The sequence below is a fragment of the Tachyglossus aculeatus genome, chromosome 18 (assembly GCF_015852505.1).
Source record: "Tachyglossus aculeatus isolate mTacAcu1 chromosome 18, mTacAcu1.pri, whole genome shotgun sequence".
In the NCBI taxonomy this organism is placed as follows: Eukaryota; Metazoa; Chordata; class Mammalia; order Monotremata; family Tachyglossidae; genus Tachyglossus; species Tachyglossus aculeatus.
This window is the reverse complement of record NC_052083.1, coordinates 37,449,369-37,463,314: the sequence shown is the minus strand read 5'-3', so window position 1 is coordinate 37,463,314 and position 13,946 is coordinate 37,449,369. Positions and strand designations below refer to the sequence as shown.

The 13,946-nt window shown below is 49.1% G+C and overlaps 1 protein-coding gene across 2 annotated transcripts in view; it reads left to right on the top strand.

Annotated features, from left to right (window-relative positions):
- EIF2B3 (eukaryotic translation initiation factor 2B subunit gamma) overlaps positions 1–13,946 on the top strand; it is a 179,187-nt gene that overhangs the window by 41,464 nt on the left and 123,777 nt on the right. For both annotated transcript variants that reach the window (XM_038759945.1, XM_038759946.1), the window contains exon 5: positions 4,654–4,765. In XM_038759945.1, coding sequence (XP_038615873.1) covers positions 4,654–4,765 — 112 coding nt within the window. The remainder of the gene's footprint in view (positions 1–4,653; positions 4,766–13,946) is intronic.

The following is a 13,946-nucleotide window of genomic DNA, read 5'->3' as shown; positions in this document are numbered from 1 at the left end:
GAAGCCTCACTGTAACAAACAGCGCTCAGAGCGAGACCCTCATAACGAGGGGGAACCTCGTGCTGTAAGGTCAAAACATAATGAGCTCTTGTTAGAGTGGGCATCTTTCAGAAACGCCGGGACTCTCGCAGTAACAAGGTCCCCCTTGTATAAGTTTTGTAGTCGCTGACCACAGACCCCAGCATCATTATCTATAAAAATAATACCACGGGGCAGCTGTGGACAAAACACACACACGGCTTTTGAGCGGCGAATACCCGGGGCTGGATGCCAAGGCCGTGGGAGGTTGGGTGGGGGAGGATGGCGGAGTTGATGGGGAGAAAACCCGGCCACCCAGGGGGAAGCTGGGAGAGAGGCCGAGGGATGGTGGGAATAGAGATGGGAGCCCACTGGATGGGGGGAAAAGAATAGTAGTAGAAGCACCCAGGGATGGTGGGAATAGAGAAAGCACCCAGGGATGGTGGGAACAGAGACAGGAGCCCACTGGCTGGGGGGAAAAGAATAGTAGTAGAAGCACCCAGGGATGGTGGAAATAGAGAAAGCACCCAGGGATGGTGGGAACAGAGACGGGAGCCCACTGGCTGGGGGGAAAAGAATAGTAGTAGAAGCACCCAGGGATGGTGGGAATAGAGAAAGCACCCAGGGATGGTGGGAACAGAGATGGGAGCCCACTGGCTGGGGGGAAAAGAATAGTAGTAGAAGCACCCAGGGATGGTGAGAATAGAGAAAGCACCCAGGGATGGTGGGAGCACAGATGGGAGCCCACTGGCTGGGGGGAAAAGAATAGTTGTAGAAGCACCCAGGGATGGTGGGAATAGAGACGGGAGCCCACTGGCTGGGGGGAAAAGAATAGTAGTAGAAGCACCCAGGGATGGTGGGAATAGAGAAAGCATCCAGGGATGGTGGGAACAGAGACGGGAGCCCACTGGCTGGGGGAAAAGAATAGCAGTAGAAGCACCCAGGGATGGTGGGAATAGAGAAAGCACCCAGGGATGGTGGGAATAGAGATGGGAGCCCACTGGCTGGGGGGAAAAGAATAGTAGTAGAAGCACCCAGGGATGGTGGGAATAGAGAAAGCACCCTAAGATGGTGGGAACAGAGACGGGAGCCCACTGGCTGGGGGGAAAAGAATAGTAGTAGAAGCCCCCAGGGATGGTGGGAATAGAGAAAGCACCCAGGGATGGTGGGAATAGAGATGGGAGCCCACTGGCTGGGGGGAAAAGAATAGTAGTAGAAGCACCCAGGGATGGTGGGAATAGAGAAAGCACCCAGGGATGGTGGGAATAGAGACAGGATCCCACTGGCTGGGGGGAAAAGAATAGTAGTAGAAGCCCCCAGGGATGGTGGGAACAGAGACGGGAGCCCACTGGCTGGGGGGAAAAGAATGGTAGTAGAAACACCCAGGGATGGTGGGAATAGAGAAAGCACCCAGGGATGGTGGGAATAGAGATGGGAGCCCACTGGCTGGGGGGAAAAGAATAGTAGTAGAAGCACCCGGGGTGGTGGGAACAGAGACGGGAGCCCACTGGCTGGGGGGAAAAGAATAGTAGTAGAAGCACCCAGGGATGGTGGGAATAGAGGAAGCACCCAGGGATGGTGGGTACAGAGACGGGATCCCACTGGCTGGGGGGAAAAGAATGGTAGTAGAAGCACCCAGGGATGGTGGGAATAGAGAAAGCACCCAGGGATGGTGGGAATAGAGATGGGAGCCCACTGGCTGGGGGGAAAAGAATAGTAGTAGAAGCACCCAGGGATGGTGGGAATGGAGAAAGTACCCAGGGATGGTGGGAATAGAGACAGGATCCCACTGGCTGGGGGGAAAAGAATAGTAGTAGAAGCCCCCAGGGATGGTGGAAATAGAGAAAGCATCCAGGGATGGTGGGAACAGAGACGGGAGCCCACTGGCTGGGGGGAAAAGAATGGTAGTAGAAGCCCCCAGGGATGGTGGGAACAGAGACGGGAGCCCACTGGCTGGGGGGGAAAGAATGGTAGTAGAAACACCCAGGGATGGTGGGAATAGAGAAAGCACCCAGGGATGGTGGGAATAGAGATGGGAGCCCACTGGCTGGGGGGAAAAGAATAGTAGTAGAAGCACCCAGGGATGGTGGGAACGGAGACGGGAGCCCACTGGCTGGGGGGAAAAGAATAGTAGTAGAAGCACCCAGGGATGGTCGGAATAGAGAAAGCACCCAGGGATGGTGGGAATAGAGATGGGAGCCCACTGGCTGGGGGGAAAAGAATAGTAGTAGAAGCACCCAGGGATGGTGGGAATAGAGAAAGCACCCAGGGATGGTGGGTACAGAGACGGGATCCCACTGGCTGGGGGGAAAAGAATGGTAGTAGAAGCACCCAGGGATGGTGGGAATAGAGAAAGCACCCAGGGATGGTGGGAATAGAGATGGGAGCCCACTGGCTGGGGGGAAAAGAATAGTAGTAGAAGCACCCAGGGATGGTGGGAATGGAGAAAGTACCCAGGGATGGTGGGAATAGAGACAGGATCCCACTGGCTGGGGGGAAAAGAATAGTAGTAGAAGCCCCCAGGGATGGTGGAAATAGAGAAAGCATCCAGGGATGGTGGGAACAGAGACGGGAGCCCACTGGCTGGGGGGAAAAGAATTGTAGTAGAAGCACCCAGGGATGGTGGGAATAAAGAAAGCACCCAGGGATGGTGGGAATAGAGATGGGAGCCCACTGGCTGGGGGGAAAAGAATAGTAGTAGAAGCACCCAGGGATGGTGGGAATGGAGAAAGTACCCAGGGATGGTGGGAATAGAGACAGGATCCCACTGGCTGGGGGGAAAAGAATAGTAGTAGAAGCCCCCAGGGATGGTGGGAATAGAGAAAGCATCCAGGGATGGTGGGAACAGAGACGGGAGCCCACTGGCTGGGGGGAAAAGAATAGTAGTAGAAGCACCCAGGGATGGTGGGAATAGAGATGGGAGCCCACTGGCTGGGGGGAAAAGAATAGTAGTAGTTGTAGAAGCACCCAGGATGGGGAATGCGATTTACTGCACGCTTGCAAAATTACAGTAGAAACACGAGCCGCTTGCCCCGTGCTGAAGGAGTTGGCACTCTAGAAATACTTCTAGACCCAGAATTATTTCCAGGCGGGAAGAAATATGAGGGCAAGTCCGATGGCCCGCCTCTAGGTACGGAAGTGAAGCAGTGTGGCTCGGTGGAAAGAGCCCGGGCTTTGGAGTCAGAGGTCATGGGTTCAAATCCCGGCTCCGCCAGTTGTCAGCTGGGTGACTTTGGGCAAGGCACTTCACTTCTCTGGGCCTCAGTGACCTCATCTGTCGAATGGGGATGAAGACTGTGAGCCCCTCGTGGGACAACTTGATCACCTTGTAACCTCCCCAGCGCTTAGAACAGTGCCTTGCACATAGTAAGTGCTTAATAAATGCCATTATTATTATTATAAGGTACTTAGAACATTAGAGCAGAGCATAAGCTACAAAAGCCGTGCAGAGGGTATAGAAGAGAAGCAGTATGGCTCAATGGGCAGAGCCCAGGCCTGGGAATCAGAAAGATCTAGCCTCTAATCCCGGCTCTGCTGCTTAACTGCTGTGTGACCTTGGGCAAGTCCCTTCATTCCTCTGTGCCTCAGTTACCTCATCTGTAAAATGGGGATTAAGACTTTGAGCCCCATATGAGACGTGGACTGAATCCGACCTGATAAACCTATATCCAACCCAGCTCTCAGTATGGTGCCTGGCACGTAGTAAGCACTTAACAAATACCATAAAACAAATAAAGCACCGAGAGAGGGTTTAAATGAAGAAATGCCTATATAAGCGGTGGGGGAGGCTGACTGACGAACGAGGCAGAGATGCCCGGGGGTCGCGGGGAAAGAGGCAAGTGACTTCTAGGGCGTGAGTGGGAGAAGCACCCAAGGGTGGCCAGGATGGTGAAAAATGGGGTGCAGAAGACAGGATAATAATAATAATAATATTTATTAAGCGCTTTCTATGTGCAAAGCACTGTTCTAAGCGCTGAGGAGGTTACAAGGTGATCAGGTTGTCCCACGTAGGGCTCACAGTCTTAATCCTCATTTTACAGATGAGGTAACTTAGGCCCAGAGAAGTTGTGACTTGCCCAAAGTTCATTCATTCAATCAATCGTATTTATTGAGCGCTTACTGTGTGCAGAGCACTGTACTAAGCACTTGGGAAGTACAAGTTTGGCAACATATAGAGACGGTCCCTACCCAACAGTGGGCTCACAGTCTAGAATGGGGAGACAGAGAACAAAACAAAACATATTAACAAAATAAAATAAATAGAATAAATATGTACACATAAAATAAATAGAGTAATAAATACATACAAACACATATACGTATATACAGGTGCTGTGGGGAGGGGAAGGAGGTAAGGCGGGAGGATGGGGAGGGGGGAGGAGGGGGAGAGGAAGGAGTGGGCTCAGTCTGGGAAGGCCTCCTAACTCCAAAGTCACACAGCTGACAATTGGCGGAGCCGGGATTTGAACCCATGACCTCTGACTCCAAAGCCCAGGCTCTTTCCACTGAGCCACGCCCAGGTTCGGTTCTCCAGGATCAGCTAGGAATCCGAGCGGCGCGCTCCTCTTCTCTCCCGGCCGATGCAGGGCCAGCCAATGGTTTGGGTTGATTTTCCTCCTCCTCTGTGTCCTTCAGTGGAGCAGCGCGACTTCATCGGCGTGGACGACACCGGCAAGCGGCTGCTCTTCATGGCCAACGAAGCTGACTTGGACGAAGAGCTGGTCATTAAGAGATCCATCCTGCACAAGTAAGCCGAAGGGTTCCTCTTGGGGTAATTCTCACACGGTATTCAAAACCAAACCGAAAGGCCCTCCACACCCCCCGAAAAACAATATGTGAACGAGCAAGATGGAATTGGACTTCCTGAGACTAGCTCCCATCTATCCCAAGGTTGACAACAGCTTCCCAAAAGATAAAGGGCAGCTTTGTCTCATTGAGAATCCCTTAGTCTTTAGATTTCTTTATACCTTTCCTGGCCAAAGCAGAATGATGAAATTGAAAAGATGTGGTGGCGGGGAAAGCCTGTAAGAACCAGACGAGTCTTTAGAAAATCTGGCTCTGGCTTCTGTCAACAAAAAAGTGGCCATCTCATCTTCCCCCCATCCCCGCCGAGCCGAATCTGTAGTTTCTATGGAATGTTTTGGCTTCTGAGTCTTAGTAGGAAATGGATAAATGAGGTTCTTTTCTGGGCTCTTTGGGAAGGTGAGACCCCCCTCACCTGCCCACCTCTTTGAGCTGTCCTTTCTTGGAAGAACCAGCAAGACTCACACTCACAACTCATCGTGCCCCTTTAGCATCACTGGGTAATGGGCCGGGGCCTGAAATTCACAGGCCAGTAGGAGACCCCCCTCACTTGCCCACCTCTTTGAGGTGTCCTTTCTTGGAAGAACCAGTAAGACTCACACTCACAACTCATGGTGCCCCTTTAACATCACAGAGTAATGGGCTGGGGCCTGAAATTCACGGGCCAGTAGCTTAGGAGCTAGGACCAGCGTTCTGGAAACCCAGATTTTACCTAATCCCATACTAGATGTATTCTATTTTGCTTTTGTTACTCATTATCAAATGGACACAAGGTTATAGAGAATATTTGAGAATATATCAACTAGGTCATCTTCAGGAACCTCGTGGATCGGCTCTTTCAGTAAAATAAAAACCCGCTAAAAGGCATTTGGCCTCGAAGCGTAGGAGAAATTTAATGGGCTTAAGGGAGTGAGACTTGAGATGCTTATACTCCTGACCACATAGAAGCGAGACGCATAAAGGAGTGTTGTACTGTATCTTCCTTTAGTTCGGTGTGGTTTGTCCTTCCTCCACAAACTCTCGGTTGTATCGGAGCCGGGAGGCGAGGGCCACCGTTTTCCTTTCCAGAAACCAAAGCCAGTGAACTGCATTTGGCTCCAACAGATGTTCTGATCTCTAAGGCCAAGGGCTTCAGTTTTGTTATGTTTTTCCTTCTTTCCTGGTAGCAAAAGCCAACATAACTCCAAACCTTCCCACCTGGGGTCATGCTGAAACTCTGAGCTTTGAATTCATTTCCTAGGAGTAGAGAATTTTGGAAGCCCTCTTAAATAGCCTCGTCCTCCTTGGTCCCGAGGAAAGCTCTCTGAACTACCTGAAGTAACTCTCCACACTGAGGCACCGTGTTCAGTCGCCTCCTTATTGAGCGTTTTCCATCTGTAGAGCACTGCACCAAAGCCTTTGGAAGAGTTCAATACCGTAGGGTGTGTAGACATGATCCCTATCTTTATAGTAATATGCTTCCCGGTTAAACTGTTGGAATAGAGGTTTGTATCAGCGTGGCTCAGTGGAAAAAGCCTGGGCTTTGGAATCAGAGGTCATGGGTTCAAATCCCAGCTCCGCCAACTGTCAGCTGTGCGACTTTGGGCAAGTCACTTAACTTCCCTGTGCCTCAATTACTTCATCTGTAAAATGGGGATTAAGACTGTGAGCCCCACTAGGGACAACCTGATCACCTTGTTACCTCCACAGCACTTAGAACAGTGCTTTGCACATAGAAAGCGCTTAATAAGTGCCATTATTATTATTATTATTATTGTAGCTATTTCTGTGAGAATGTCAGGAAATGGGTATTTAGTGAGCGTGACTGGATTCGTGGCACTTGTTAAGGTGGTTTTTTGTTGTCGTTGTTTTTGTATCTTAAAGATGGTAGTATTGGGGAGTCAATTTTCTTTTCCCTAAAGTATCCACAGTGACCCCAGGGAATGCTGGGGGAGAAAGGAGAGGTGTGTATTCATTCATTCATTCAATCATATTTATTGAGCACTTACTGTGTGCAGAGCACTGTACTAAGCGCTTGGGAAGTTCAAGTTGGCAACATATAGAGACGGTCCCTACCCAACAGTGGGCTCATGTATGTGAGTGAGCATATATGTTGCGGGGAGAGGAAAGGGGGTGTAGGGGAGTTTACTGTTGAGCCCCAAGTATGTTTTACTTATGGTCTCCCAGAAGGTGCTTTCATCAGTCAATAGTATTTATCCCCCACAGCACTTACGTACATAGCCCTAATTTATGTATCTACGTTAATTTCCATCTCCCCCTCTAGACTGTAAGCTCACTGTGGGCAGGGAACGCGTCTACCAACGAACTGGTAAACCGAGGCCCCCGAGACGTGAAGCGCCGTGCCTATGGTCCCACCATCCCTGAAGTCCCGGGATCGCCCATATCAGTAGCCAGTGTCCGGGAGTGGCAGGCTTGAAAGGGAAGAAAGAGACTGGGGAGGGCACCAGCACGGAGACCAGGCTGTCATCTCACACAGCCGGCCTCGGGCTCTGCGTTGGCCAGAAAAATAAATAAAATGCCGAGGGCTTTTTGCGGAGACAAACATTCCAGGAGATTTCCCTGGGGAAAGAAACCTGATGAAGGCCCCCCCCACCCCTTCACCCCCAGGAGGCTTTGTCAGAATAGCAGTAAGGGTGTTACTTAAACACTTGGAGCAGGCTGAGCGTTGGGGAGAGGTCTGAGGATTCCCACCCCTCCCTGGGAGAGGAGGGGAGGAAACGTAAGCACCCGGGGAAACGGTAACAGGGTAAATTCAGCAAAATGCAGCAGAAACAACAATTATGAACAGTAGGGTGGTCCTGCCGGGCTCCTCCCTGCCTCCGGCAAGTCTCCCCCTGCCCCCCAAGGCTCAAACTTGTCACCGCCCCAGGCCACCTGGCTGCAGTTTTGCCCACCCTGGGCTCTCTCCTGGGAAGGTCTCCCCGCCCCGGTGATGGCAGACGGAAGATTAGGAGAATGCATTCCCTGGGAGCTCAAGGTAAAATGGTTTGCAGTGATGCCAAAAGACCCACCCAGGGTATTGGAGGCAGGAGGGATCACATGGGCTTTAGCGCTACAACAGCTGCTGAGAGAAGTGTTTAAAACTGTGACTTCAAAGCATGCTGGGACTGTTCCGGTAGAAGCTCTCTTCCCTGCCCAGAAAGAACTTTGCAAAGGGCTTTCAGTTTGGTCCTGCCATAGGCGTTGCATTCCCGAAAATGATTTTCCCCAGATTCATCCCTTTCCGATCCCAGTTTTTTATGGTCTGAGTCCCGCCATCTTATCAGTCAATCAGTCAGTCGTATTTGAGGGCTAACTATGTGCAGAGCACCGTACTGGAACTTTGCACAGTTCTTTCAGTTTGGTCCTGCCATAGGCGTTGTATTCCCGAAAATGATTTTCCCCAGTTTCATCCCTTTCCAATCCCAGTTTTTTATGGTCTGAGTCCCGCTGTCTTATCAGTCAATCAGTCCGTCGTATTTGAGGGCTAACTGTGAGCAGAGCACCGTACTGGAAGTTTGCACAGTTCTTTCAGTTTGGTCCTGCCATAGGCGTTGCATTCCCGAAAATGATTTTCCCCAGATTCATCCCTTTCCGATCCCAGTTTTTTATGGTCTGAGTCCCGATGTCTTATCAATCAGTCAGTCGTATTTGAGGGCTAACTATGTGCAGAGCACTGTACTGGAACTTTGCACAGTTCTTTCAGTTTGGGCCTGCCATAGGCGTTGCATTCCCGATAATGATTTTCCCCAGATTCATCCCTTTCCGATCCCAGTTTTTTATGGTCTGAGTCCTGCTGTCTTATCAGTCAATCAGTCAGTCGTATTTGAGGGCTAACTATGTGCAGAGCACCGTACTGGAACTTTGCACAGTTCTTTCAGTTTGGTCCTGCCATAGGCGTTGCATTCCCGAAAATGATTTTCCCCAGATTCATCCCTTTCCGATCCCAGTTTTTTATGGTCTGAGTCCCGCTGTCTTATCAGTATACCTGTATATATGTTCGTATGTATTTATTACTCTATTTATTTTATTTGTACATATCAATTCTATTTATTTTATTTTGTTAATATGTTTTGTTTTGTTCTCTGTCTCCCCCTTCTAGACTGTGAGCCCACTTTTGGGTAGGGACCGTCTCTATATCTTGCCAACTTGTACTTCCCAAGCACTTAGTACAGTGCTCTGCACACAGTAAGTGCTCAATAAATATGATTGATTGATTGACTGATAATCAATCAATCAGTCAGTCGTATTTGAGGGCTAACTATGTGCAGAGCACCGTACTGGAACTTTGCACAGGGCTTTCAGTTTGGTCCTGCCATAGGCGTTGCATTCCTGAAAATGATTTTCCCCAGATTCATCCCTTTCCGATCCCAGTTTTTTATGGTCCGAGTCCTGCTGTCTTATCAGTCAATCAGTCAGTCGTATTTGAGGGCTAACTATGTGCAGAGCACCGTACTGAGAGCTCGGGAAAGCACAATACAACAGAATTAGCAGATAGTTCCCTGCCCATAACAAGCCAATAGTCTAGAGGGGAGTTTATAGTCTAGAGGGGGTGTTAGTTGGCTTTGCCCATTTCAGGGTTGCAGTTTTTCTCTCCTTTCTTCCTGGTGGGGGCAAGGTTCACACTTGGAATTTCAATCAATCAATAGTATTTATTAATAACGATGGCATTTATGAAGCGCTAAAGCACTGTTCTAAACATTGGGGAGGTTACAAGGTGATCAGGTTGTCCCACGGAGGGCTCACAGTCTTCACCCCCATTTTACAGATGAGGGAACTGAGGCACAGAGAAGTGAAGTGATTTGCCCAAAGTCACCCGGCTGACAATCGGTGGAGCCGGGATTTGAGCCCATGACCTCTGACTCCAAAGCCCGGGCTCTTTCCACTGAGCCACGCTGCTTCTTTATTGAGTGCTAACTATGTGCAGAGGACTCATCTAAGCGCTTGGGAGAATACAACAAAGTTAACGGACACAGCTTAGTTACAGTTTAGAGGGGGAGACAGATACTAATATCATCATCATCATCATCAATCGTATTTATTGAGCGCTTACTGTGTGCAATAAAACACTTGGGAAGTACAAGTTGGCAACATATAGAGACAGTCCCTACCCGACAGTGGACTCACAGTCTAAAAGGGGGAGACAGAGAACAAAACCAAATATACTAACAAAATAAAATAAATAGAATAGAGATGAACAAGTAAATAAATAAATAAATAGAGTAGTAAATATGTGCAAACATATATACATATATACAGGTGCTGTGGGGAAGGGAAGGAGGTAATATGAATTAGTCATTTAAAATACATAATTTAAAAACGTGTTCGTAAGCGCCTTCGGGGTAGGGCGACTATCAATCAATCAATCAATCAATCGTATTTATTGAGCGCTTACTATGTGCAGAGCACTGTACTAAGCACTTGGGAAGTACAAATTGGCATCACATAGAGACAGTCCCTACCCAACAGTGGGCTCACAGTCTAAAAGGGGGAGACAGAGAACAGAACCAAACATACCAACAAAATAAAATAAGTAGGATAGAAATGTACAAGTAAAATAAATAAATAGAGTAATAAATATGTACAACCATATATACATATATACAGGTGCTGTGGGGAAGGGAAGGAGGTAAGACGGGGGGATGGAGAGGGGGACGAGGGGGAGAGGAAAGAAGGGGCTCAGTCTGGGAAGGCCTCCTGGAGGAGGTGAGCTCTCAGCAGGGCCTTGAAGGGAGGGAGAGAGCTAGCTTGGCGGATGGGCAGAGGGAGGGCATTCCAGGCCCGGGGGATGACGTGGGCCGGGGGTCGATGGCGGGACAGGCGAGAGCGAGGTACAGTGAGGAGATTAGCGGTGGAGGAGCGGAGGGTGCGGGCTGGGCAGTAGAAGGAGAGAAGGGAGGTGAGGTAGGAGGGGGCGAGGGGATGGACAGCCTTGAAGCCCAGGGTGAGGAGTTTCTGCTTGATGCGCAGATTGATCAGTAGCCATTGAAGTTTTTTGAGGAGGGGAGTAATATGTCCAGAGCGTTTCTGGACAAAGATAATCCGGGCAGCAGCATGAAGTATGGATTGAAGTGGAGAGAGACACGAGGATGGGAGATCAGAGAGAAGGCTAGTGCAGTAGTCCAGACGGGATAGGATGAGAGCTTGAAGTAGCAGGGTAGCGGTTTGGATGGAGAGGAAAGGGCGGATCTTGGCAATGTTGCGGAGCTGAGACCGGCAGGTTTTGGTGACGGCTTGGATGTGAGGGGTGAATGAGAGAGCGGAGTCGAGGATGACACCAAGGTTGCGGGCTTGTGAGACGGGAAGGATGGTAGTGCCGTCAACAGAGATGGGAAAGTCAGGGAGCCAAAGGTCACAGATCCAAGTGCGGAGACGAGGCCGATGGGAGAGCGAGCCGGGGAAAGGAAGGATTAATCGGGGAAGGCCTCTCGGAGGAGATGTGATTTTAATAATGTTTTGAAGGTGGAGAGAGTGTGGTCTGGCATGTATGGATTATTATTGTTATTATTCAGCCTGTCATAATTGGATGATGTAGGCCAGCCTGTCTGTCTCAGAGGAGTCTCGGGGTTCACCTTTGATCGGGGGTGGGGGAGGCTCCCATGTGCTGCACTCTTTCCCTCCTCGACTCTCTCCGCTTGCAAATCAAAATTCAATTTGCCATTTTTTCCCCTCCTTTTAACTTTGGGCACCCTGGTCTCCATTTAGAATTAGAAAAACCAAAGTACGTTCTTCCCGACTGTTGTTTCCTCTCCAGAAAAGTGAATTCTGGACATCCTGTCCTCTCCTCTGCGGCAGGGAATTCCGGTCATTTGTTTGGCGACGGAGTAAATTAAAAATTTAGCTCCCTTGTCCATCAGCGTGCCGACCGGGCGGGACCGTTAAGTGGTAGGTTTTTAATCCCAACTGAAATAGATGCGGTCCTAGGGGATACAGAGAGCAGATGTCGGATGTTCCGAGGAGCTGGTTTGACATAATCCCATTTCATACCACCGTCGCACTTGAAATCCAGGAAAACGAGGTAGAGTAATGATCTCGTCACCCGGGTCATGAATGGGACTCCGCGGGAGAGAGCGGGTTTTGTCAAGCCGAGTCGTCAGATAACGAGCCACTAGGAGCCTGAAATTGTGCTCAGTGTCCTCCTATTTTACGTGGTTTCTGTTTGTTGTTTTGCTTTTCGTTGTACACCTTCCTTCTCCCGCCCTCCGGTCTTAAATTGCATATGCTGCCAAGACCGTGCGTAATTCTTACCCGTGTATTTTTGTTTTCGCCCTTCAATTAGTCCGTCAATCGATAGTAATTACTGAGTGCTCGCTCTGGGAAGAGCAGTGTATTCAGCACTTGGAAGAGTACAATTAAGGAAGCGGACAAGCTCCCTGCCCTTAAGGAGCTGACAGTCTAGCCGGGGAGGTGGATATTCATTCATTCAATCGTATTTATTGAGCGCTCACCGTGTGCAGAGCACTGTACTAAGCGCTTGGGAAGTACAAGTTGGTAACATATAGAGATGGACCCTACCCAATAGTGGGCTCACAGTCTAGAAGGACATCCGATGCGGTTATAGCGAGGGGGAACCAATCCGGTATAAAGATCCGTACATGCGTGTTACGGGGGTTCTGGGTCGACGAGGAGAAGCAGCATGGCTTAGTGGCTCCAAACACGGGCTTGGGAATCAAGGTCATGGATTCTAATGCCTCCTCCATCGCTTGTCTGCCATATGACCTTGGGCCAGTTGCTTCATTTCTCCGGGCCTCAGTTCCCTCATCTGGAAAATGGGGATTAAGACCGTGAGCCCCGTGTGGGACGGAGACTGTGTCCAATCCAGTTTTCGAGTATATACCCCAGCACTTAGAACAGTGCCTGGCACATAGTTCTTAACAAATGCCATAATTATCAGTGCTTAGAACAGTGCTTGGCACATAGTAAGTGCTCAACAAATGCCATTATTATTAATAATAATAATAACATTCCTGGCTCTTTCACTTGTCTGCTTCTCTGGGCCTCAAGTTCCCTCATCTGCAAAGTGGGGATTCAAACCCATTCTCCCTCCTAGACTGGTGAACCCCACGTGGGTTGTGGTGATCTTGTATCTATAGTGCCAGCGCAGGGACTGTGTCCAATCCAGTTTTCGTGTACATACCCCAGCGCTTAGAACAGTGCCTGGCACATAGTGCTTAACAAATGCCATAATTATTAGTGCTTAGAACAGTGCTTGGCACATAGTAAGTGCTCAACAAATGCCATTATTATTAATAATAATAATAACATTCCTGTCTCTTTCACTTGTTTGCTTCTCTGGGCCTCAAGTTCCCTCATCTGCAAAGTGGGGACTCAAACCCGTTCTCCCTCCTAGACTGGTGAACCCCACGTGGGTTGTGGTGATCTTGTATCTACAGTGCTAGTGCTTAAAACAGTGCTCTGCACATAGTAAGCGCTTAATAAAGGCCATTTTATATATATATATAGATATAGACATGTATCTATATATCTATATCTATATATATATCTATATCTATATGTACATATCTATATATCTAGATCTACATCTATAGATACATAGATATATCTATATATATTCCAGCACTTAGTGCAGTGCTTGGCACACCGTAAGTGCTTAATAAATCCCGCCATTATTAGTCTTTAAAAAAATTCATTCATTCATTGTCGTATTTTTGACCATTTACTCATTTGTATTTATCGAGCATTTACTGTGTGCAAAGCACTGCACTAAGCACTTGGGAGAGAACAATATAACAATAACCAGACACATTCCCTGCCCACACCGAGCATACAGTCTAAAAAAGAAAACTCAAGAGGAAGCGAATGGCAGCGGCAGCTCCGAAAAAGCTCTTCAGCTACAGGGAGCCACTAGGGTCCCTGAAGCCATTCAGCGGATCGCCGTACATTAGGCGATCGCTAGTTGTCAGGTTTTCAAGTCTGATTTTCACATTGTGGAAACAGGTGGGCAATGGCCAGTTAAAGGGAAACTCATAAATACTGGGGAGGGCCGGCTCATTAATCATCGTTTTATAAGCTCGGGCGGTTGTGGGAGTGGAGCCGGGAACTCGCCAGGAGCCGCAAATTCTTCAAGTGGAGCGAGGAAACCCTCGCCCGCCTTCAGACGAGGGGAGCGAAGGAACCAGCCCCGG